The sequence below is a fragment of the Amia ocellicauda genome, chromosome 5, assembly GCF_036373705.1.
Source record: "Amia ocellicauda isolate fAmiCal2 chromosome 5, fAmiCal2.hap1, whole genome shotgun sequence".
Lineage (NCBI taxonomy): Eukaryota > Metazoa > Chordata > Actinopteri > Amiiformes > Amiidae > Amia > Amia ocellicauda.
Window position 1 is genome coordinate 9,725,460 of NC_089854.1, and position 24,517 is coordinate 9,749,976.

The following is a 24,517-nucleotide window of genomic DNA, read 5'->3' on the forward strand; positions in this document are numbered from 1 at the left end:
TATTTCTAATATTACTACTTACCTTAACTGTCAAACTCTCACTGATTAGAACACTACATACATATTCAATATTATTTTGTGCAAAATGAACGGTCACAATATCTTCAGATCCTTTACATTATGTTTGTTGTGGTAATTATTATTATTATTTAATTGGTATTATTACGTCTACAATAAAACTACTTTTCATTGCTAATCCTTTTAACTTTAACTGAAAAAATACATTTAAATAAGGTCATATGCTTAGATATAAATAATAACAACAACAGCACTGCTACTAGTACTCCCCAATGTGGTTGAAACTGAAACTTTAAATAGACTGGATAGGATCCTTGGATCACTTAGTTATTAATGGACACCAAACGAGCACAATGGGACGAATGGCCTCCTCTCGTTTGTAAACTTTCTTACTACAACTAATGATAACTTTCTCAGCTTAGAATACACTGAACTTCCCAGCACAGCCAATAGATGGCAGAGTAGGCTGCTGTGTGTTACATTAGTACCCCACTTGTTATCTAATGCAGGGGTCCCTTATTATTTTTCAAAACATGCAGGTTTCAAACAAAGAAGAGTTTTACTTATGTTCCATCAATTTCCAGTTTATCTATTATGAGGAAATTAGCAACCTAATACAAAATATAATAATTAATTAGAAATTGTAATTATAAACATCAAGTGTATTTAAGTGAAATTATCGATCATATAATTAAATAATACTAATAATAACTCCTCTTCTTCTTTAATTATAATTATTAAGAAGATAAAAATGTCGCACAAAAGATTTAACTGACAAGTTCAAAGACCACATGAAGTTAGTAAATCTGAATTTCCTTAATATTTATTAAATACCAAGTAAGCGGCATCATGTAGAAGAGATTTTCTTTGGATTTGGATTTTCTTTCTGGGTTTCTTTAGATTCAGGTCAGGTGATTGACTTGGCCATTGCAGAGCATTCCTCTTCTTCACCTTAAAAATGTCTTGGGTTGCTTTCGCAGTATGCTTCGGGTCATTGTCCATCTGCACTGTGAAGCGCCGTCCAATGTGTTTTTAAGCATTTGGCTGAATCGGAGCAGATAGTATAGCCCTAAACACTTCAGAATTCATCCTGCTGCTTTGGTCAGCAGTCACATCATCAATAAATACAAGAACCAGTTCCCTTGGCAGCCATACATGCCCATGCCATAACATGCTTCACAGATGAGGTGGTGTGCTTCGGATGATGAGCAGTTCCTTCCCTTCGCCATACTCTTCTCTTCCCATCATTCTGATACAAGTTGATCTTTATCTCATCTGTCCATATGATGTTGTTCCAGAACTGTACAGGGTTCTTTAGATGTTTTTTGGCAAACTCTAATCTGGTCTTCCTGTTTTTGGGGCTTACCAATGGTTTACAGTGAGGGAAAAAAGTATTTGATCCCCTGCTGATTTTGTACGTTTGCCCACTGACAAAGAAATGATCAGTCTATAATTTTAATGGTAGGTGTATTTTAACAGTGAGAGACAGCATAACAACAAAAAAATCCAGAAAAACGCATTTCAAAAAAGTTATACATTGATTTGCATGTTAATGAGGGAAATAAGTATTTGACCCCTTTGATTTAGTACTTGGTGGCAAAACCCTTGTTGGCGATCATAGAGGTCAGACGTTTCTTGTGGTAAACCCTCTGTATTTACTCTGGTGAAGTCTTCTCTTGATTGTTGACTTTGACACAGATACACCTACCTCCTGGAGGGTCTTCTTGATCTGGCCAACTGTTGTGAAGGGGTTTTTCTTCACCAGGGAAAGAATTCTTCTGTCATCCACCACAGTTGTTTTCCATGGTCTTCCGGGCCTTTTGGTGTTCCTGAGCTCACCAGTGTGTTCTTTCTTTTATGAATGTACCAAATAGTTGATTTGGCCACACCTAATGTTTTGCTCTCTCTCTGGTTTGTTTTGAAGCAAAACTGAAGGCAAAAAACCCCAAGAACCAGCAGGATCTAAAGACAGCTGCAGTGCAGGCCTGGAAGAGCATCACCAGGGAGAAACCCAGCATCTGGTGATGTCTATGGGTTCCAGACTTCGACCAAGTATTGAAACTCTCAATTTAATTCATGATTATGTTAGTTTGTCCAATTACTTTCAAGTCCCTAAAATTGGGGGGACCACATATAAAATTGGGTGTATTTCCTACACCGTTCACCCAATTTGAATGTAACTACCCTCAAATTAAAGATGAAGTCTACACTTAAAGCACACTTGATTGTCTCATTTTCAAATCCATTGTGGTGGCATAGAACCAAAATGAAGACAATTGTGTCACTGTCCAAATATTTATGGACCAAACTGTATGCATACAATGGCTATGCATAGGATTATTTATTTGTATTGACTTACAAATAAATAAATTTCATAAAGGCCAATGTGTGTGTACGAGAACATATATTTGCATCTTAGCTCTCAGGTCTCAAACATTGGTCATGAGCTATGCTTTTAGTGTGATGGCACTATCTAAACAATGTAGTTACTTTCAATACAAAGTTTGTTTTTCAGTGTGTGTGTGAGAGACAATGTTAAATATCCTATAGTTTGCATGACGAACCATGATTTCGTATATGATTGTACTTTTCTTTTGGAAAAGAAAGTCTCTGGAATACACATTCGCTGTATTAACTTGGATTCCATTAGCCTGACCAAAAAACAATTTTAGGGCCAGATTAAATCAAAACTTTGACCCACCCGCTAATAGAAAACTACAGAACTGTACTCATTTGCGGTTTCATTTTTAGTAAGATGGCACTTTCTTCTAATAATAAATGTAACCGCTATGACGTACAGGTTTGTAGTTTTCTATTAGCGGGTGGGTCCATTTTTTTTATTTAATCCGCCCCTTAATCGTCTGCGTTGGAGGCCTATGGTCACGTTCATGTGGCGCAGATTTCTCCACCAATGGGATCAGCGTGATTCTGCAAATCTGCGACCTACATTCCTATGTGATGCATCTTTTAAATAAAACTTTTTAAGCATACATGATAATTAACATCACCTACATGAGAACAGGCCACGCAGTTGCTTCTGAAATACAGGGCAGTTTTAAAGTTAAATTTCAGGGACAACAATTATTGTAAAATCACGATTATCTGAAACAAATAAACACGAATGACCAAACACTTTCTTTTTAGAAGTTGTGTACAACCTTCTCATATTATAGTCTGGCTTATTCGAGTTCACACACAGTATTTAATTAATGAAAATAATGCACTATAATAAAAATCACCAAATAATTACTATCCTACCTGCTGCGTTCACAACGAGGAAAGCCATGATCAGAAACCATGAGATTGTGCCCAAACCATGGCTGCAATAATTCATACTAGACATTTTTTGTGGGTTTAGTTGTGTTTTGTCAGTTGAAAATGTAACTATAAATCACACAATGCCTTTGACCAGGTCGATCCCTCTTTCCCACAAAATGAAGCAGCCGCGCGTCCCGACTTTCTCCTCCACATCCTTCTGAAACTGCGACAATACTGAGGAGCAGAAGATTTAAAGCAACAAGACCCCAACCCTCTCTTTTTAACTTTCGTTTTATACTTGCTGGCTGCTAGAGTTTTCTTAATAGTAACTGCATGTCTACAGTGCCTTTCACACTAGCACACTGTACTACCAGCACTCTTTCAAAAACTGTATTTATTCACTACAGAGACTCAGGTAACATCTCTATAGGGACTAGAGCATCGGTTTAGGAAATTCATGATCCAGAGGGAATAGTGCTTCCTATAGTCCTCCACCTCTTGCTTTGTCATTTTAAAAATGACACTTCTCCCATTTTTCTATGGAGGACTATTCATAAGGATGTATATTTTTAGTGTAACGAATCTAGAATTCTTATAAAGCATACAAATGAGATTGTACTGAACCACAGCCACCCTCTCCAGCCTTCACTGCACTGCCTCTGCTGGTGGTGGATTTACAGTCTCTACCAAGAGAACAATGTTGTGGTTAATCTTTGTAGTACAGGGAACACCTGAGCTGCTGAAGTCAGTTTTATTTACCACAATCTGTATTTACACTAGTTTTTGGGTGACAATACCCACCTATACAGCTATGTTATTACTGCATCAATCTAGGAATAGTACATTACTAAGGGTACAACAGCTGTGTCCCCCCTGGGATTGAGCCCAGGACCCACCACTCCAGAGCCCGCCTAACCACTACTCCACGCTGCAGTTGTAAGTATACTTAGCTTTGTTTGTTTGTTGTTGTCTGTTATTGTTGTTGTGTTTTGCTTTTTTAAAGGTTACAGATATCAGACAAAGTAAATATACACAACGCATTGCTAATAAGAGGAAACTAATGATTATATAATATCTTATTCTTAAAATGCAAAGCTTCTTGCTAGAGCTTTGCTCAGATTTTGATACTTTATTGTAAATGTACAGATACAAAAAGCAATCGTAATAGCACTTCAACATCTCATATTTAGCTCAATAAAGATAGTTTTGAAAGGAAAATGACAATGTTTTAACAACACTATAAAATGACACCCTAGTCCCACAACCCGCATCACTCAAAGAGGCTCTGCGGCTCGGTGTCGGTGCAGGACTGCGGCGGCGGCATTGCTGATGTTTAGTCCTAATAAATCAACTAAATAAATCATCCCTTCCAGACCGAACCTGTGACTCTATAAATAAATCATTCGTTCCTCCCAAACGCTATTTAATCTCCATTAATTAATTATCCACGTAAATTGGCCTTATTAACATCGCTCCCACATCGATCTGCCGGCGACGCACGTCAGTGCGGTGTGTGTGCCAGCCCCTACGTCACTGGGCGGATGACGTCAGTCCGGCTCTGCTGCACGTCATGATAATGCAGCTGCCTGCACTCCCAGAGCGGAAAGCCCCGAGGTCATGACACGTTATCCTGAAACTACTGATCCACGTACAAAGAACGGACCCCTGGTTAGAAATGAATAATTATATATATATATATATATATATATATATATATATATATATATAGCAGCATGTCATTGAAACGCACTCCTACGTGTATATGAGCAGAACACAATGTTAGGTAGTTATTTCTATGATCAATTACTCCATGAATTAATCATACAGAAGCAGGTGAATTGTATACATTATAATTGTGTCTGGTAATGCCTTGCCACTATATATATATATATATATATATATATATATATATATATATATATATATATATATATATATATTGTTGTAATTGTGGTTTGAATAACAATTGGAATATACTGGCAATCAGCAAGGAAAGAAATTAGCACCCGCATAAACAATAGTTCAAAGTCCATGTGAAGTTAGCAAGTCTGAAAATTACCTTGAAGAAAAGTTGTCTTCCATAATTTTAATTAAATACTAAGTAAGCGGCGTCATGTAGAAGAGATTATTAATGCTTATTTCAGTCAGAGAGAAGGATAATCTGAAAAAAAGATTTCCGAAACAGTCAAACTGGGCTAATCGGATACTAAAGTACAAACAAGTCAAAGAAAAATCATCATAGCTTGAACAAACATGTGACCTTGTTCTGAAAGGACTCGAATAACAATGGAACAGAAACATCACGAGGAGAGTGGATTGTTTGACCAAGGAAATGCTGGACTGGATCCCAAGAGATAAAAAACAAAACAGGAAGACCACCACAAGATGCAATCTTACAGCTCGCAGGAACAGGATCCCGTAGAGTCATTCTTCCAGCAGGGCATCAGTAAGTCAAAGATGATGATGATTATAGTTATCATCAATAATAATAATAATAGAGGAGAAATACTTATAAATCAGTCCACATCTGTAAATATTGAATCAAACAGAATACTTACAGTCTCTCTCTCCCTGCACTCTGTGGTCTCTTCCCGATTCAGCAGTCCAGAGGGGTACGAAGGTATTGATGTCAGGACTCTGAGCAAGCAATGAAATAATCTCAATGCTATTCTCCACGATCCACTGTGTGACACTGCTAGATTTGTGACATTGTGTAGAAATCAGGTAGATTCACCATCCATCAATCAAGACAGCCCGCTCGGAGCTCTGCAGAGTTCATGGTTGACTGACAGCTCCTAGGCTAACCAGTGTTTCAGTGCTGTATAGAGAGATAACCACTGGAGTACAGCCATTCCATTGAAACTGAACTATAATAACAAATCTCTGTAATAATCAGGTATACCCTTATGAGTTTACCATATTATTATTGCATGCTAATTTGGCAGTTTTTCCATCTCTATACTATACATTAAAGACCCAGTTTAGTTTGGACTGGTTTAAGAGTAATTGATATTTACCTAGTAACCATTCCACAATGGCTTCAAGAGACCAATAGACTGTGCTGCATATTCCTTTGGAAAGTTTCTTACACAAACACTTCAGAAAGTATGTTAAAAAGGGCCGTTCTTCCTGCTTACAGCATTGGTATGGTACAAAACAATATACTGTATGGTCACAGTATATATAGGCTATATAGCTCAGGGCTCATAAGGGGCAGATAAGAAACACACGACAGGGTTATGGAGAAAATTGTTCAAACAGAGAGACACAAAAACAATCAAAACTTAACTTCCTCTAGTCTACTGAACTGTAAAACAGGTCTCTCCCTATACATAAGGAAATGCACAACACAGCAACCAGTCCAATCCATAAATCTGTCATCAAAGCCAAGTTCACAAACCAACCAAGTCATCCGGAAATCAAGTTGTTCACCTGCTGTTATCGTGCACAGATGCTCCACTCTGGCCAAATGTGCAAAGGTCCATTTCATATCATTATTGTTGCCTAAATATGCCTGGTCGTGTATAATTAATCTGAATATAGGTGTACTTTGATTTACTGTCTGTGATAATTTACTAAAGAAAAGACGTTATACTTATAAACAACTAGAAACAAAGCAGCTCTGATCCATGCACTGTTAGAATGTGATACAGCACTAATAATTCATTGATTAATGTCAAGGGAAAATGCCATGGAAGACAAGTGCTCACTGCAAACAAACCAGTTCCTATTTTATAGTCTCATAACTTATACTGTAAGAAAGCTATTTGCTATCATTTGTATCCCATACTGTACCAAGTTGGGGTTAAAATTTAGGGTTTACAAAGGAAAACAAATATTACACAAAAAACAAACCATACTGTATATTTGTTTTATTCTGCCAATCTTTCGTAATTTAGGGACACTCTTTGACGCAAAGTCTGATATCAGCGATATTACACCATAAACTGCTTTTTATCTTTGGAATTTAAAACAACACAAATCCGAGGGCAGGTCTTCTTCAAACACCGGTGAGAAACAGGCAAAGAATTTCAGTACAATAATAACCATATTAACAGACATTCTCTGTTTCTTGTATAATACAATTTAATCTGATTTTGGGTGGAGGTCTGGCGTTTTCAGGAAACTGGGGCTTCCATGTAACCCTGGCCAAACAAAAACAAAAAGATCTTGGACTGATTTAAAGAAAAATAGTCTCAGACATTTATATGTTGGAATAAGTGAGTGGGGGGGTGATGTCATTTTGCAGGCTGGAAAATAACATATTGCTCTAATGTTAAATAATAATGGCACTCGGTTTTTCCACAGGTTTATGACAGAGGTGAACATGTACTGCTTTAAGACCACGCAGACCGAATACACTCGAAAACACACCTTCAATTTTAGATTGCCTGGCATGTGAGCTTCTCATTATATGGGTTGTACTTCTGGGAGAGCTTATCTGATTTGTACATTAAACTTAAACATTAAAGTAAAGGCCAACAATTCAGCACAGATAGAGATCTTACAGAATAAAATCAAAAGAGGAGTAAAATGGCATGCACGGTTCATGATTGGTACATATTTAAAAAACCTGAAAATGCTTAAAAACAGTCCTAACTCCATTTTATTTATTAAATCATTTCCAAAATTTATATTGCATTATATTTGTTGATTATATATGTCTTTAAGAAGGCAAACTTAGAGCTAGACCAAATCCAAACTTTTACTTTCCAGCGACTCACAAAGTACAAATCATGGTTTCATTTATTGTCAGAAGCCACATTGTACTATTTAAAAATCAAAAAGTGACAGGGTACAACTTCATAATTTGTGAGTTGGGGGGGTCAAAGTTTTGACTTGGTCTAGCCCTTAGTTTTAAAATGAAACCTCTATTTAGTAATTTACTACATTACTTATAAATGGCTATACAAGTGGAGCTTTTTGGTTGCATTTGACTTCACTGCTGTTGCATACTTTGAATTTCTAAAAGTAATTTCTTTTTTTCTATCTCCAGTTTCTCTATCTCCAACTTCAGCTTTCTCTCCTCAAGAATTAAAACCTGATACTGTTTTTTGTGTATTATCGCTGTACTGATGTCTTCCGTCTCTGTTCCTGTGTTACACTCGGGCTGTGCTGGCTTTACCTCTTGCTGTCCATTGTTCACCACTTCAGCTGCTATGAAGAACAAAGTTTGCAGTCACGTCAATAGCTTATAATTACAATCTCACACAAAAGTCAGGAAAGGAGTAAAATATCTCGATAACAACAATACTGTACCGTTTTCTGTGGAGAATATACCGCTAAATATAACTGTTCAAATTCGATCACCTAATAAATGGTACCCTTCAATCACATGACATGCATGAAAATAATTGTGGTGCAATATTTTACAAACCTCCATGGGGGTATGAGCTGGAGAATGATTGTCTCTTAACCAGCACTGTTTTGCACAATTCTTTCAAACAGAACACACGTGAGGATAAAACACTAATAAAGGAAGCTTGTTTAAAAAAGAAAGGGATCAGCATTTTAAAAATGTACATGTCATACCTAGTAGTAGTATTTGAATCAATCACAATTTCCCTTTCCCTTGAAACCATGTTAAAAATGCAAAATTTCACTTTACAATCCAATCTATGACAAATATATGCATTTCTCCATATTAAATAAAGATCAAATCTGGAATATCCCAACTTACCTTTGAAACATGTTGGAATAGCAGGGGACCAGCCATTTTCTCCACAAGTAACAGTGCTTGATCCATTCATTGTGTAGCCATCATTGCATTTAAAAGTAATTTGATGATTTTTTCTATAAGGTGATACACGTCCAGTGACCTTGTAGCCAAATTCAAGTGTTGGATTGGGGCACTCAATGACTGCAATAAAAAGGGTGTTGTTACATATACTGCAAAAGCAAAATCCATATTAAACAACATTTCATTGCAGTTACTTTCAACATCCAGAGCTGAACATGTGGGGATAAAACACTAATAAAGGAAGCTTGTTTAAAAAAAAAAAAAACATCCATCCATTTTCTTCTTTTCCTGGTGAGAGTCGGGGTACAAAAAGGAATCAGCATTGTAAAAATGTAGGTGTCACACCTTTGCATTGTGGAGGTGCTGGTTTGAAGGTCCCGTCTGCACTACAAACTGATTCACCCTTATCGTTTCCAACCATGTCGAAGCCTCGATTACAGGTATATCTGACTTTCATACCATAATGAAATATTGGTTGCTGTGGGCTGTGTGTACCATTAGAAATGGAAGGAGGTTCTTCACATTTCACAACTAAAACATAAGAAAAGAAGAGGTCAGAGATACCTACATATAAGTCAATCATTCAACCCACTGTATTATCTCTGTATAAACCTGTTAAATCACCCCCAACTGTCTAGTACTACTGAAACACACTTGACAAAGCCATTGTGAACTACACATGTTGGAGATCAAATCAAATGACTGGTGAAGAACCCCACTGTAGCAAGGCTTTAAAATGCCATTGTCAAGTTGAGATGAAGTGTCAAATTGTATGAAACATTTTGAAGTCTAATTGGGATACATAAAAAAGATAACTCAACCTTGGTCTATAAAATTCACCCTTCAGTTTCACACTTAGTTCACCAACAGTGGCACGTTCTATCAGTTCCACGTTCAGGGTGTCAAACTCAGTTAACTGGCTCTAAATAGTTATGCAGAACAAACAAAAGGCACTGTGTTCCTCTAGGAGTTTGACACACCTGTGTGTGGTGGCTGGACAATATCATTTGCAATGGAACTAAAAAGGAATGGAAAACAACAAGAAAATGAGTAACATAAATGTAACTCCAACTATTCTAATGGCTGATTGCTAGGCAAGTAAACTAATTCAGTAACTGGGCTCTTTCATTGAGCTTCAAATGTATTAATAAAACCTAATGCAGAAGTGAGCCACAAATCCAAGATCTTGATACAAAAAACATGCATCACACCAACATTCAATTTTCAATAGAGAGCATCCTGCTAAATACAACCATGTGTTCAAATCAAAGGAGAGAGCAGAACTGTTATTTGAGCAATCTGAGAAACATTTGAGACTCTCTAGAAGAATGAAGCCTTCTCAGTCCTGTCCCCACCCATAGGGACAAACCCGCTTAAACAAGAAACTGAGTGGCTTGTACATATTCAATTCTACACAAACATGTTTAAATTATGTGAAGAAATTAGATGTCTGTGATGGTAGTTAAACAGTCAGGTGCATTTTGTGGAGGATGAATTATTAATATAGGCACAGACAGTCAGTTTATTTACCTTCACAACGTGGAACCTCCCCGCTCCAACCATCAGCCAAGCAAAGTCTCACCTTCCTTCCCACAATCTGGTATCTAAGTAAAGTGTAAGAGCAATGATCAGTAAAGTTCAATCTGACTTGAATCTGGTATGGCAATGAGAATAAATAATGTAGGGATTGCTAGAAGCTAAATGTAGGCTTTATATATCGTTCTGCAGATCTTTTTTCATCCCTTGAGATTCATTCTATAGCTTCTTTAGTCTACCCATCACTGATCTGTTTTGCTTGTAATGTGTCCAGTCTATTGCCATTTTAATATATTCACTCTTTCAATGATGTCACACATCTTTGCGTAGTCTCGGATGTAGTGTTGTTCGTTACACTGAAAATCCGATGCTTGTTTGATACTAAAAAAACGAACAGAATTTTTGTTACATTTGATACTTCTGTCAAATGGGTCTCATGTCGTCATGATCGAGAGAATCAAGTCGGTCTAGTAATTTCTCTGAATCAGCAGGAGGGAATTTTTTTTCAGGTGCTTAACTTTTCTCCATGTATTATTATATTGCAGACAGCCAGTGTACAACATAAGTGTAGATTAGAATATAATAACTGTCCTTATATGTATTTAAGTGATCACTGTAAAAATATATATTTTTTTGTCTTTCAGACTCGCCCAGCAATATATACAATGGTAAAACAAGTGCAAGCAAGAAAGAAAGGTTTATTTTTTTTCTTCATTTGTGGCGGTATCATCTTGGTATCGAGTATCGTTTAGGCATCGAGTGTTGTGATATTAAACCGGTTATTGGCATCAAAGTCAAAATTTTGGTATTGTGACAACACTACTTGGATGCATTGATTTATTTTTCTCTCTCCTTGTTATGCTAACCTTATCTATTTCCATGCTTCTCTGTGTTTGTAGTTTCAGAATAATCTTTGCCTCTGGTCAAATACTTTTCTCTTCAGGCAATTTCCATGACATGTCTTTCAAAGGTACTACCTACATCCCATTTTTACTCTTCTCTTCATTTCTTCCAGAAGATCTCAATCTGCACTCATTTGTTGGTTAAGGCAGACATAACTATTGAGTTCAAGTGTCTTCTGTTCTACTTCAATCTTTGTATTTTTGTTCCACAAATATGTTGAACAAAACCTGTAATACTGTTTGATAAAATAAGGGTTTAGTGTGTCACGATTCAAATCCAGACAAGCAGATACTCACCCTTCATCACAATGACCTGTTGCCTTTGCACCAAACAGGGTACCTTCAGAAAGATCAAATCCCCCATTTAGTATTTCTCCTGGAGATCCACAGTTCTTTTCTAAAGAAGAAACCAAAATGATGGTTATTTGACAGGAATAAAAACTAACTTTCCTTAAACTCTCAAGCATAAATGAGAGTTTAGGAAAAGGCTTCAGATGAGATCTTCAATAGAGGGCACTGCTGTGGAGAATCAGTCTACAGGATGCAAAGCAGACCGATGGTAGGGCAGGATTTCTCCTTTCATTTCAGCAAAGCTTCAAATATTTGTTTAACTCTGAATTTAACCTTATCTGTTATTCCTATTGAGGAGTTTTCCGCACTTAGACCTTGATTTCAGGAATATGGGTATTTAGGCTGTTATAATGTCCACAGAAATATAGCAAACGTAACTAAAGCAAACTTTAGCAAAAGTTACTCGTGTACATATACAGGTCATACGATCATGTTGTATGACACTTTGGGTACATTCATGTAGAGCACATTTCCTGATTATGTGAACACATTTGAATTCATTAAAGTTTTAGAATTCTGCCAGAATGCACCAGAAAACAATCAAATCATATTGAATTATTTGGGAATCTTGATAAGTAAGCAAAGGAAATTAATATCAAATATATACTTTTATATGAACCCATACATTCAGTAAGCAAGAGGAAGAGTAAGCAACAGCCAGCTGGATGCTGAGGTGGTGCTGCTCATCGACAGCAATGGGAAATACCTCGACCTGCAGAGGCTGTTTCCCAAGCGGCACGTCAGCAGTCTCCGCTGACATGGAGCGGGCCCTGCAGCTGCTGCGCCGCCACACACTGGGGAGCCCAGCCTGCATCATCATCCACACCGGCACCAACGACCTGGGCTCCCTGCAGCAGGGCACCGCCGGGGCTGTGAGAAGGGTGGCAGAGAGAGCCACACAGTAGTTTCCCGACTCCAAAATAATAATCTCCACACTGCTGCCTCGAGCCGACACCAGAGGCTGCGCCGCCCTGCCCAATGTACACCTGACACACCACCCCTCTGTGTGCCACTGGCACCTCCATGACAGGGTGCATCTAAATCAGGAGGGGGTCAGAGTCTTAGCGAAGACTCTGAAAGATGCAGCCCTGGGCTGCAGCCCAGCCAGCCCACCCCCCCACAGCAATACCAACAGAGGCCAGCCAAGCATACAGCCCCCCCGCACTGGAGCACACGTACCGCGACGCTGCAGCACCGGCCAGCCCCCCATCACCCAGCCTCCCACCCGCCCCACGAGCGCCAGGCACAGCGCCCATCAGAAGCCGCTCAGCTACACCGCAGCCCTGACCCAGGCCGCCCCTCTGGCCCCCACTGAGCTGGGGGAGATCAAGCAGCTGCTCAGCCTCCTCTGCTCCAGACTGCTGAGCTGAGCCAGAGCACTTGGGTAGGGACAGACAACCCCACTTGTAAATAATTAAAAATAAATATCTGTGTACATACAATGTAACCATACTTTACATAAAACTAATAATTATAATATTTGAAATTCCAGTTTAAACAAAACCTTAGATTAAAAAGTTGTATTGTTGATAGGCATTTTATTCCACATACAATGTTAGCTAAAATGAGCTCATTTACAGTAAGCTGCTGGAACATTCAGGGCCTGAACTCCTCAGCTTTCGGGCTGAAGAGCACAGACCCTGAATTCATTAAAAGCATTAAGGAGTTAGATGTCATAGTTCTGTTGGAGACATGGTGCAGTGCAGAGGTGCCCACACACTGCCCCCTGGGCTACAGGGAGGTTATTGTGCCCTTAATTAAACTGAGCACAGTGCGGCGCCGCAGGGACTCTGGGGGGATCATAGTGTGGTACAGAGAGGAGCTGGCCAACCACATCAGCCCAGTCAAACAGGGCCCAACGCACACATGGCTTCAAATTAAGAAGGGAATAGCCCATTGTGAGAACCATATATACCTGTGTGCAGCGTACACCCCCCCCTCTGAATCCCCCTATTACAATGAGGAATTTTTTAACACCCTCCACACAGAGATCGGCCATTTCCAGGCCCAGGGGAATGTGCTGCTCTGTGGGGACTTCAATGCCCAGACAGGCACCGAGCCCGACTGCATCGGCACACAGGGAAACAGCCATGTGTTCGGCCAGGCCCCTCTGTACCTCACCCCCACCACAACCCAGAAGAACAACCCCGACGGGGCGGTGAACAAGAACGGGAGAGAGTTAGTGCATCTCTGCCAAGCCTTGGGCCTGTACATCCTTAATGGCAGGATCAGAGGGGACTCTTTAGGGAGGTTCACGTATGCTCAGTTCTTGAGACTAGTGTAGTCGACTACGCCCTCACTGACATGGACCCCTCCTTCATAAGTGCATTCACTGTCAGACAGCAAACCCCCCTGTCAGACCACAACCAAATCACGGTGTTCCTGAAAAGAAGAAGTCAGGCCAGCAACACACAGACACAGCCCAGTAAGCTGTACAACCTTAATCAAACATACAGATGGGCTCCAAACAGCACAGAGGAATTTAACAAAGCAATCAGTTCTACAGAAATAACCGACATCATCAACACTTTCCTCAGCTCACAGTACCAGCCTGACGTGACAGGACTAAATCTGGCCATAAATGATATCAATCAAATATTTCTGATGCCCCTGGCCTCACCCTAAATGACACAGAAGTCAAATTCCTGCTCTATGCAGATGACCTAGTCCTGCTGTCGCCCACAGAACAGGGGCTTCAGCAAAACCTGGCACTGCTAGAGCAGTACTGTCAGTACTGGGCCCTGGCAGTAAACCTGAAGAAGACAAAGATCATGATCTTCCAAAAAAAGGCCAGACTTCAGGGAAACAAATACCACTTCATGCTAGGCAACACTACCATAGAACACACCTCACACTACACTTACCTGGGCCTGACTATTAATGTGTCAGGGGGCTTTAACCTGGCAGTGAAGGCACTCAAAGACAAAGCAAGAAGAGCTTTCAACGCAATCAGAAGAAGATTCTATAACATTAATATTCCAGTCAAAATCTGGCTCAAACTAATTGACAGTGTGATCCAGCCCATTGCGCTGTGCGGTAGTGAAGTATGGGGTCCACTCAGTCAACAGGACTACACTAGGTGGGACAAACATCCAATAGAGACCCTGCATGCTGAATTCTATAAAAACATACTGCAGGTGCACAGGAACACACCAAACCATGCATGCAGGGCAGAATTAGGCCGTTTTCCAACTCTCATTAATATAAAGAAAAGAGAACTGAAATTCTGGATTAAGAAAAGTGAGTCAGACTCACTCTAGTCCAAGGCCCTCCAAACCCAAGAGCTCAGCCCTGAAAAGAGTCCCCTGAGTCAGCTGGCCCTGAAGCTCACGGCACTGACCCCCGCTAATACTGCGAACAGAGACCAGCTTCAGGTCAGCACTGCTTACCTGCCCCCAATTAGAGTCAACCAAATCATAAAGATAACCAAAACCTCCTATCTGGAACATTGGAACAATGAAACCAAATCCCAAAGCAAACTGGATTGCTATCGGGCCCTAAACAGAGAATACACCCTGGCAGAGTATCTCTTCACTGTCAGAGATACGAAGCAGAAACGGATCCTGACCAAGTACAGGCTCAGTGACCACAGCCTGGCCAGAGAGACGGGCCGACACAGGCAGAGCTGGCTGCCCAGAGAGGAGCGGCGCTGTGGTCACTGCGAGACAGGAGAGGTCGAGACAGAGATGCACTTCCTCCTCCACTGCAATAAATATGCCAAAATAAGGGACACATTCTTTAATAAATATTATAAAATCATTTTCTGAATTGATAAATGAAAAAAAAATAGCTATCCTCATGGGGGAGGGACACACAGCCCCCCTGGCTGCCCAATATGTAGCCGCCTGCCACAGCCTGAGGGGCTCACTGTGAAAACATACATGAGCACCAGCTGTAAACTTGTTAACTATAAATAAAGTAAATGTACATGTCTATTAAGATTTTATTTATAAATTATATTGTACTGTTTCCTTTTTTTTTTTCTTTTTCAATGTATGTATATAATATTAACTGCTTTGGTAACACTATGAAACTGTTTGTCATGCCAATAAAGCACCCTTGAATTGAATTGAATTGAATTGAGTAAGAGATGGAATAACACAAGATGGTGGTAAGCAGAGAAGGAGATCAGATAGGAGGCCTTAAATGACTGTTGATGAGATTGAGATGACAGAAGGATAGGAACAGTAGAATGGGAGAAATTACAAAGGATTAAAAAGTCCAGATACAGGTTGTTATAAAGGATATAAAACACATGAAAGGTATTTTCCATCTTGTACATCAAGAGAGAAAAAGTACACCACACTGTAATCAATATCTGATTAAATCCATCCATTCTTCAATTCTAACAGGTGCACCAGGACCAGAGGATGAGAAACAGCCTCAAAGAAAAAAGCTCCACCATTATGTTTCACAGTGGGGATGACATTGTTCTCAACACTTATTTTTATTTTTTCTGCCATATATTTAGGAATAGTCAATATTTTCACATTGACATGCTACTGATTCACACAGTACTGATAGTTACACAATTCATTACCTTTAAAAAAAAAACATGCATTCTTTTGATAAATCACCTTCATTAAGGGTATGATGAGAAGATTTACAGTGGCCACTTACTGTCACACATCAAGGTCAAAGGACTCCAAACACTGTTACTGCACCTTATTTTTGGAGACCCGCCTGATCTGAAGTATCCAGCTTGACATTCAAAAGTCAATGAAGTTCCGTCGGGATAATCGTTAAGTGCTTGAGATGCAGCCGTCATAAGAATAGGTGGACTAACCTGAAACACGGGACATTGTCCTGTAAGGAGAAATTATACAGTGGTCAGGAGTTTATTTATGTGTAACATGAGCATCGGAGGTGACGATGATGATGATGATAACCTGGTCCTTGTTAGAATTTAGGGACGAATGGATTACAAAATATACCCAAATATATTTTGGACTTTCCTCAAAATTAACAATCTGACAAACATACAAGTCTGTGACAAAATGGGTAAGACAGCACTTCCAAACACACAACTTTGTGGTATTAACTGGACCAAAACAAAACCATCTGTAAAAGCAAGCCATGCAACCCAGAGGAGCTGGGATGATTCTGCATGGAGGACTGGTCAAATATCTCTCGGACGCTGATTGATGAACATTTGTTTTGACAGATATTCTATAGAGCCACACAATGGCCATGCATATGATTCATGATTTATTTGTACTGACCCACAAATAAAGAAATACATTGTATAAAGGCCAGTGTATGAAACCATGTATTTGACTCGAAGTGTGATGGTACTATAAACAATGTAGTTACAACAGAACTTGTAATAGCCCTTTCACTAGAAAGTCTTTTGTTTGTCTGTGTGAAGGACAATGTAAAATAACCTATAGGTTTGCATGATTTCATAGATGATTGTAAATCGTGCGCTATATCACATTAGATTATCTTAGCTCGACCCAAACTCATCAATCGTCTGCGTTGCAGGCCTCTGGTCCAGTTCGTGTGGTGCAGATGTCCGCAGGTCTGCGCGGCTCCGCTCCACCAATGGGATCGGCGGGATTCTGCAGATCTGAGCAGATCTGAGCAGATCTGAGCTACACTAACGGACCTATGTTGCAATGGATATTATACCTCATTTTTAGCATGCATGGTCTTTAATTTTACCCACACGAGCACAGGCCACGCAGTTGCTTCTGAAATACAGGGCAGTTTTAAAGTTAAATTTCAGGGACAACAATTATTGTAAAATCACGATTATCTGAAACAAATAAACACGAATGACCAAACACTTTCTTTTTAGAAGTTGTGTACAACCTTCTCATATTATAGTCTGGCTTATTCGAGTTCACACACAGTATTTAATTAATGAAAATAATGCACTATAATAAAAATCACCAAATAATTACTATCCTACCTGCTGCGTTCACAACGAGGAAAGCCATGATCAGAAACCATGAGATTGTGCCCAAACCATGGCTGCAATAATTCATACTAGACATTTTTTGTGGGTTTAGTTGTGTTTTGTCAGTTGAAAATGTAACTATAAATCACACAATGCCTTTGACCAGGTCGATCCCTCTTTCCCACAAAATGAAGCAGCCGCGCGTCCCGACTTTCTCCTCCACACCCTTCTGAAACTGCGACAATACTGAGGAGCAGAAGATTTAAAGCAACAAGACCCCAACCCTCTCTTTTTAACTTTCGTTTTATACTTGCTGGCTGCTAGAGTTTTCTTAATAGTAACTGCATGTCTACAGTGCCTTTCACACTAGCACACTGTACTACCAGCACTCTTTCAAAAACTGTATTTATTCACTACAGAGACTCAGGTAACATCTCATAAATGAAAGCACAGAGTCTATAGGGACTAGAGCAGTGGGTCCCAACCCTGGTCCTGGAGGTCCCCCTACCCTTAATAACATTTATTGATTCATTGATTGATTATGTTCTCTGTGTATTTCTTTTAAATTTTGGCATGGCATATTTTTTAGTAATAATAGTATTTCTTAGAACAGTGGATTTCAAACCAGTCCTGGAGTACTCCCTGCCCTGCAGGTTTTTGTTCCAACTGAGGTCTTAATTGCTTAATTGAATCCAAGCAATATACCATTCAATTAAGTATTTAAGACGTAGGTTGGAACAAAAACCAGCAGGGTAGGGGGTACTATAGGACCAGTTTTAAAACGCCTATCTTAGAACATGTAGGGCCTACTACATTGTACAGGGAGATGTTGCAGTCATTGTGTATATTGTGGCAGGTACTGTAGCCTAAGGACTATAAAGGAAAATCTAGTCACCCCATAGACACTGACATCTCTATAAACTGAACACCTTTCTTGCACGGTTTGAGGACATGAACTGAGTCCCCGGCGACTGAGTCCCCCTCAAACTCACCACCTCAAACTCACCACAGATGATGCCATTGCCACCGTACTGTACATTCCACTAACCCTCCTGGATACAAGGAACGCTTATGTGAGAGAGCGGTTTATTAATTATAGCTCAGCCTTCAACACAATAGTGCCCCTCAAGCTCATCAGGAAGTTGTCTCTGGACCTACTTGTTGGGGGCATCATCACCTGGTATGGAAACTGTAGGGTCTGTGACCGCTTGACCTTGAGTAAAGTGGTGAGTTCGGCCCAGCGCCCTGCGGTCACACTGGCAGACCTACTGGACATTTACCAGACACGTAGTCTCAAGAAGGCTACTAAAATCATCAAGGACCCCAGTCACCGGAGCCAGCAGTTGTTTACATTAGTCCCATCCAGGAGGCAGAGACAGTTCAGATGCCTGATGGCCAGGACAAAGAGATTGAAGAATAGCATTCATCCCCCAGTCATCAGACTGCTGAACCATTAGCCTACCTGCCTAGTTCTTCCCCCCTACCCCTTTTTATTGCACTTCTTGCACTTTTGCACTTGAATTGCACATTTATTTTCGTATTTAATTGTATTTGATATGTGCTAGTTTGGTGTACTGCAAAGTTTGGCTGGGTATAGGGGAGACAAAAATGTCACCTGCAATAACATCTGCTATAATGTGTGTTTGACGAATAATGAGAACTTGAACTTGAACTTAAACATTGTACAGTGTTTTTCAGCCCTATACAAGAAATGTATAGTTATAAGTAAATATAGTTAGGACCATACTTTTAGAGTTTTAATTTACTTACCTTAAAGTCTACTGATAAGTATAATGTTTCTGAAACGTACTGTCTAAACACAATATCTATAATGTTGTCATAAAACGTTTGTCCAAAATTGGTTCACTTTTCTACAGATGTTGTTTACAGTGTGATATGTATAACATTTCTGAAACAACATCATTACAACAACATTTGTGTCCTAGATTGTTTCAATTGGCTACACTGCTTCAATTTCATGGTGTGCTTTAAGTTTAGTTTGCCGAAGTAAATAATGTAAAACTTAGAATATACAAAATGAAAAAACTGAAATCTAGAATACTTATAAAGCATACAAATTAAATACTACTGAACCACAGCCACCCTCTTCAACCTTGACTGCACTGCCTCTAGTTTCAGCCAAGAGAAAAATGTTGTGGTTCATCTTTGTAATACATGGAACACCTTTTCCTTCCTAGCTGGGCTGCTGAAGTCAGTTTGGATCAACTTTCCACACCTTTTTTTCTTTCATTTGATTTAATATCAGGAAAGCTTTTTCATCCACTTCCTCATTCCAGTAACTGTGGTCTGGTGTCATGGCATCAGCATTAAAACACAGCTGCACTATATAAAGGACCTTGGTTGGTTCCTAGGAATTTCTGCAGAGTTTTCCACGGAATCCCAATAGGAAAATAAATGCTCCTCAAATGATGCTGCTTGTTTTATGTTAGTGGCTCTAATGTTTATGATCAGTGTATATGAATGTTGTAAATTTAAATTATAATGGTACACAGCTAGGTTCACTTTATAGGACTTGAACTATAAAGCTAACTGTTGTTGTCAGTAAATAAACATGCCCCATATTGAGGAATTACATTGAAAACAAGCTGCAACTTGCATTCAAATAAAAAAATTAACCCTATAGGCCTACTCCCTAATTCTGAGTATGTGACTCTTCTTTAAGTTGACTTGATGGCCAAGCTGGCTGGCAAAACCATACCATATACATCTTATTACTAAAATGGAGCTGTAGAATGGTCCATAGGTCGAACAATAAGAAATATGAGTTCTTCTTGCAAAACTGGGAAAAAAACAACAACAACACAGTACTACAAGAATGCAGTCCATGTTCTCTTAATTCCATTCCCTGTTTTGTTGTATTTTAAAAATATAATGTTAAATGTGCAATATGTAAAAGCCTTTTTGTAATAGCATCAGTATCTGCAGTCACATGGGAAGTGAAATTAAAGTTTAACTGCAAGTGTGATGAAAGTTTAACTGAAAAGTTACTGTTATTCAGTGTAAATGTATCTGTTCCTCTTTTGACAGCATCAGTTGATTGTACAAGTAAACACAATGTAAACACCCTGACCAACTATATTTGCATGGCTAATATAATTGTGACTAACATGTTTTTTTTACTTCAATGCAAGTTGCAGCTTGTTTTCATTGTAATTCCTCAATATGGGGCATGTTTATTTACTGACAGCAACGGTTAGCTTTATAGTTCAAGCCCTAAAGTGAACCTAAGTCTGTACCATTATAATTGAAATTTACTACATTCATACACCAACCATAAACATTAGAGGCAAAAACATAAAACAAGCAGCATAATTTCAGGAGCATTTATTTTCCTATTGGGATTCCGTGGAAAACTCTGCAGAGATTCCAAGGAACAACCAAGGTCCTTTATATAGTGCAGCTGTGTTTTAATGCTGATGCCATGACACCAGACCATAGTTACTGGAATGAGGAAGTAGATAAGAAAGCTTTCCTGATAGGAAATCAAATGAAAGAAAAAAGGTGTGGAAATTAAATATCTCCATGTCGAAACAAACCCCTTTTGTGTTGAAAGCTGACATTGGGGGAGTTTCCGTGTGCGTTTGGTTTGAGAACACGCAGTAGCTAAAGTGCTTATTTATCCTAAGAAAATCAATACTCTAATGGGCTCTTTTATCTACTTCTACCATTACTGGAACAACTAACCATATCAATAATAGTAATAACACCATTAATGATAATAGTATTCATTTGTACTACTATATTCTTCATGGCAGCATTAATATGTTTAACCACAGGCCCTCTGCATAGATGGTAGTTGGCTACTTGTCAGCTTCTTGATCATCTCTGTCAAGCATAACACCCCATGTAAACACCCGTTTATTGTTTGTAGCTTTATCTAGTCAAAATGTAATATTTTATTACGTATCGCATTGCTGTGATAATACCCAATAAATGAGGTAATTTGTATAGGTTCCAACGAACTTATGATCTGTGTGTAGCCTACAGCAATGCTGAACTATTAAGAACACATTTCTTTTGTCTGACTTTTTCTGGACAGGATTAAGCCTTATCTTGTATAGTTATGTCTGACCTTCTTGGTATATGTTAAAAGTAAACTGCTGCATCAGAAATACTTCTGTGTAATGCGTTCTGTGGTGCAGTTCCCTTGGAATAATATCCCACAATAAGCAATAATAATAAGCTACAATAAATACATTGTTTGATTGAATTGTTGTCTGGGTTGTATTTATGGACCACACATTACTCTTGTGTTTATGATCAGGTTGTAAATATATAAAAAATATATTAGGAATGTGACAAAGCTACACCCGCACACCACAGAGCACGTATTGTCCCAAATCTTTATTTTCCTTGAAACAGGGACTTGGGAAACAATACTACAGAGAAGGCTTTGTTCTTTGGTTTTACATGTTTTGTTGTACCCAGCTCTACATGAAATGTGATAATGCGTATCCCTAAACAAAGCCCTTCTCTTGAATGACTGTAAAGCAAGCAATAGTAATCAAATACTCCCGTTTCTCTGAATAGGGGAGTTTAGTATTCTATGATTAGAAATAGGGCTATTCCGACATCACTGACGTCACTGTGAGGCACAAAAATGACCAACTTAATAGATGTTGATTCCGGAACGCCTTTGTTCCATGACTCAATCTGGTACAAATGTGAGACCCTGCCTTGGCTCATAAAACAGAACCGCCCATCTAGATCACACTGAAGACACTTTCTCACAGAAATATTAAGTTTCCCCCGGATGATTCCCCAGAATAATTATCTTCATTAAAAAGGTTCATTGCAAAATATATGGGAATTGATTTTACATTTTCTTCTGAAGAACCCATGCTCCTCTGATAGAATAATTACACAAAATAGTTCAAATGCTTCAAGATATTGTAAAGTGTTCCCTGCCTTTTCCCTGTCTGTGGTGGGTTAGGCTGCTGCTCACAGTATCCTCTACTGGCTGATGATTGAAAATGGATGGATGTACATTTAAATGCTAAATAAAATAAATAAATAAATAAATACATGTAAAGAAAGTTCAGCAGACAATCTGTCTTGGCCAGTAGTTGTCAACAAGGGCACATCATGTACAGATCATAAGTATTCTCACTGTGCAAACACGGCAAATCATTTTAATCATGAGGGAAGGTAGATTATTATTGTAATTAGTATTTACACTCCTTACGATCCAATCGTGCACTGTACCTTTAAGAAACGACGTCATTTCCAGAAAGTGTCGGCAACACCCCGGAAGTGGTGTTAGACAGGAATAGCTTTTTAATCAACAGTCTTGGGCTTCAAACTTGAAATACCATTCTGTACATATAAGGTATTGTCCTTATTTAACCTGTATTGAATATTTGAAACTAAGAAAACGGGGAAAATGTGTTATTAAAACTTGGACAAAACAAAAAGGTGGTCGCCCGAGGATTACAAAACCAGTATTTGGGAAAGCAAAAGTGAGTCGGGCAGCTCCTGGGCCGTGCGTTGTGCGCGTTATTTCTTGAGACGAGGAGGGTGTGGCAAATACACTAGAAACGCGCTGCTGCTTGTTTGCGCAGGAAAGAGCTGACCTGACCGGCGAGCTGCGCACAGCAAGGACACACCGCGGAGAAAAACGCACCAAAACCGGGATGTCTGGCCGTGGGCTGCGGGTGATCGAGCTGTTCGTGCTTCTGCTTCCCTTCGGGGCTAGTTCTGCAGGTAGGACACTCATTCATTGCCTGCATTTGTTCTGAATACTATTCATTACAAAAACCGTAATATATAAACAAATCCTTCATATTTAAAAAAAGGAAGTTGTCATCCTCTTCCAAAAAGCTGTCTGTATTCCAGGAGCTGTCATTATGGCTTTAAAGGGTTATTATTATTATTATTATTATATGGTTAATTATTTTTCAAAGTGAAGCTTGTCATACATATACTTCGTTTCTTAAATGTGTTCAAAACTATTAAAAACATGGCTGCTGTTGGCCAATCAAAATCGTGTGTGACTTATTTTTGTATTTAGTTCTATTTCTGAATTATAAAATGTGATGCCCGCATCAGACATGACGGACAAGATGTCACCCACAGCTACGCAGCGGTTGAATGGCGCTTTACTTCTGTTCTGTCGCATGGTTTGGTGGCCTGTTTGGTGCATTTTCGCATAATTTTGAACAATACTTTACAAATAATAATGTGAAACCAATTAACTAGCACATAGTAAAGTGATGTACAACATCCAGATCAGTTCAGAAAAAGATCGCTTGATCACTTTTAGCAGCCATACATACTTTTATAAACATTCATTTCCAAGTGTTGGTCCAGTTTAATTGAATCCTGTTAAACTAATGCAGGCTCTCATTTTTGTTTAAGATAAGTGGTATTGAAAAGCATGGCCACCACGAGCCAATGTAATGTTAGCGATTCTTAATCTACACCCATTTTTGCATCATTTTTATCATAGAAAGTCATCATAGTGTGGGACTTTACTAATACTTTTCTTATTTGAAAACATTTCCATTGAGTAATACTGCATAATGGAAAATAATGCACATTTAACCTAAATTGTACCTAAATGGACACATAATGTCAGTTGGATCTTGTAATGGTTGCTCTGAAACACAATACTTTGGGTCAAAAAATGTACTGTGTCCATGACCTTAATTTGACATCTCAATTATGTCAAGTACAGAATTCGCTAATAACATCTGAGCGGGTATAGGTGAGCTCATGGTTATCATTGACCAGACAGACATCTCCTAAAAGGTGATATTCTCAATTACCTTTGACCTCTCCCAAAGTTTA

At 39.0% G+C, this 24,517-nt stretch overlaps 2 protein-coding genes across 19 annotated transcripts in view; one reads left to right on the forward strand and one right to left on the reverse strand.

The window, feature by feature from the left end:
- Positions 1-7,133: 7,133 nt before the first annotated feature.
- On the reverse strand, positions 7,134-17,947 carry LOC136749378 (complement component receptor 1-like protein). 2 transcript variants are annotated; one of them, XM_066703618.1, is made up of 7 exons: positions 17,720-17,947; positions 16,426-16,611; positions 11,752-11,851; positions 10,547-10,620; positions 9,362-9,547; positions 8,957-9,136; positions 7,134-8,430 (listed from the first exon to the last, which is right to left on the reverse strand). In XM_066703618.1, exons 1-7 carry the CDS (start codon positions 17,802-17,804, stop codon positions 8,216-8,218), a joined length of 1,026 nt encoding a protein of 341 aa, XP_066559715.1. In that variant the 5' UTR covers positions 17,805-17,947; the 3' UTR covers positions 7,134-8,215. The 2 variants fall into 2 exon arrangements, with proteins under 2 accessions (XP_066559715.1, XP_066559714.1); XM_066703617.1 differs by having other exon boundaries at positions 7,134-8,433.
- Positions 17,948-22,973: 5,026 nt separating this feature from the next.
- Positions 22,974-24,517, forward strand: part of LOC136749381 (complement component receptor 1-like protein) — a 33,277-nt gene continuing 31,733 nt past the window's right edge. For 16 of the 17 annotated variants that reach the window (XM_066703621.1, XM_066703622.1, XM_066703626.1 and 13 more), the window contains exon 1: positions 22,974-23,431. In XM_066703621.1, the coding sequence (XP_066559718.1) occupies positions 23,362-23,431 (70 nt within the window). In that variant the 5' untranslated portion in view covers positions 22,974-23,361. The remainder of the gene's footprint in view (positions 23,432-24,517) is intronic. The other variant, XM_066703623.1, reaches the window with a different exon arrangement.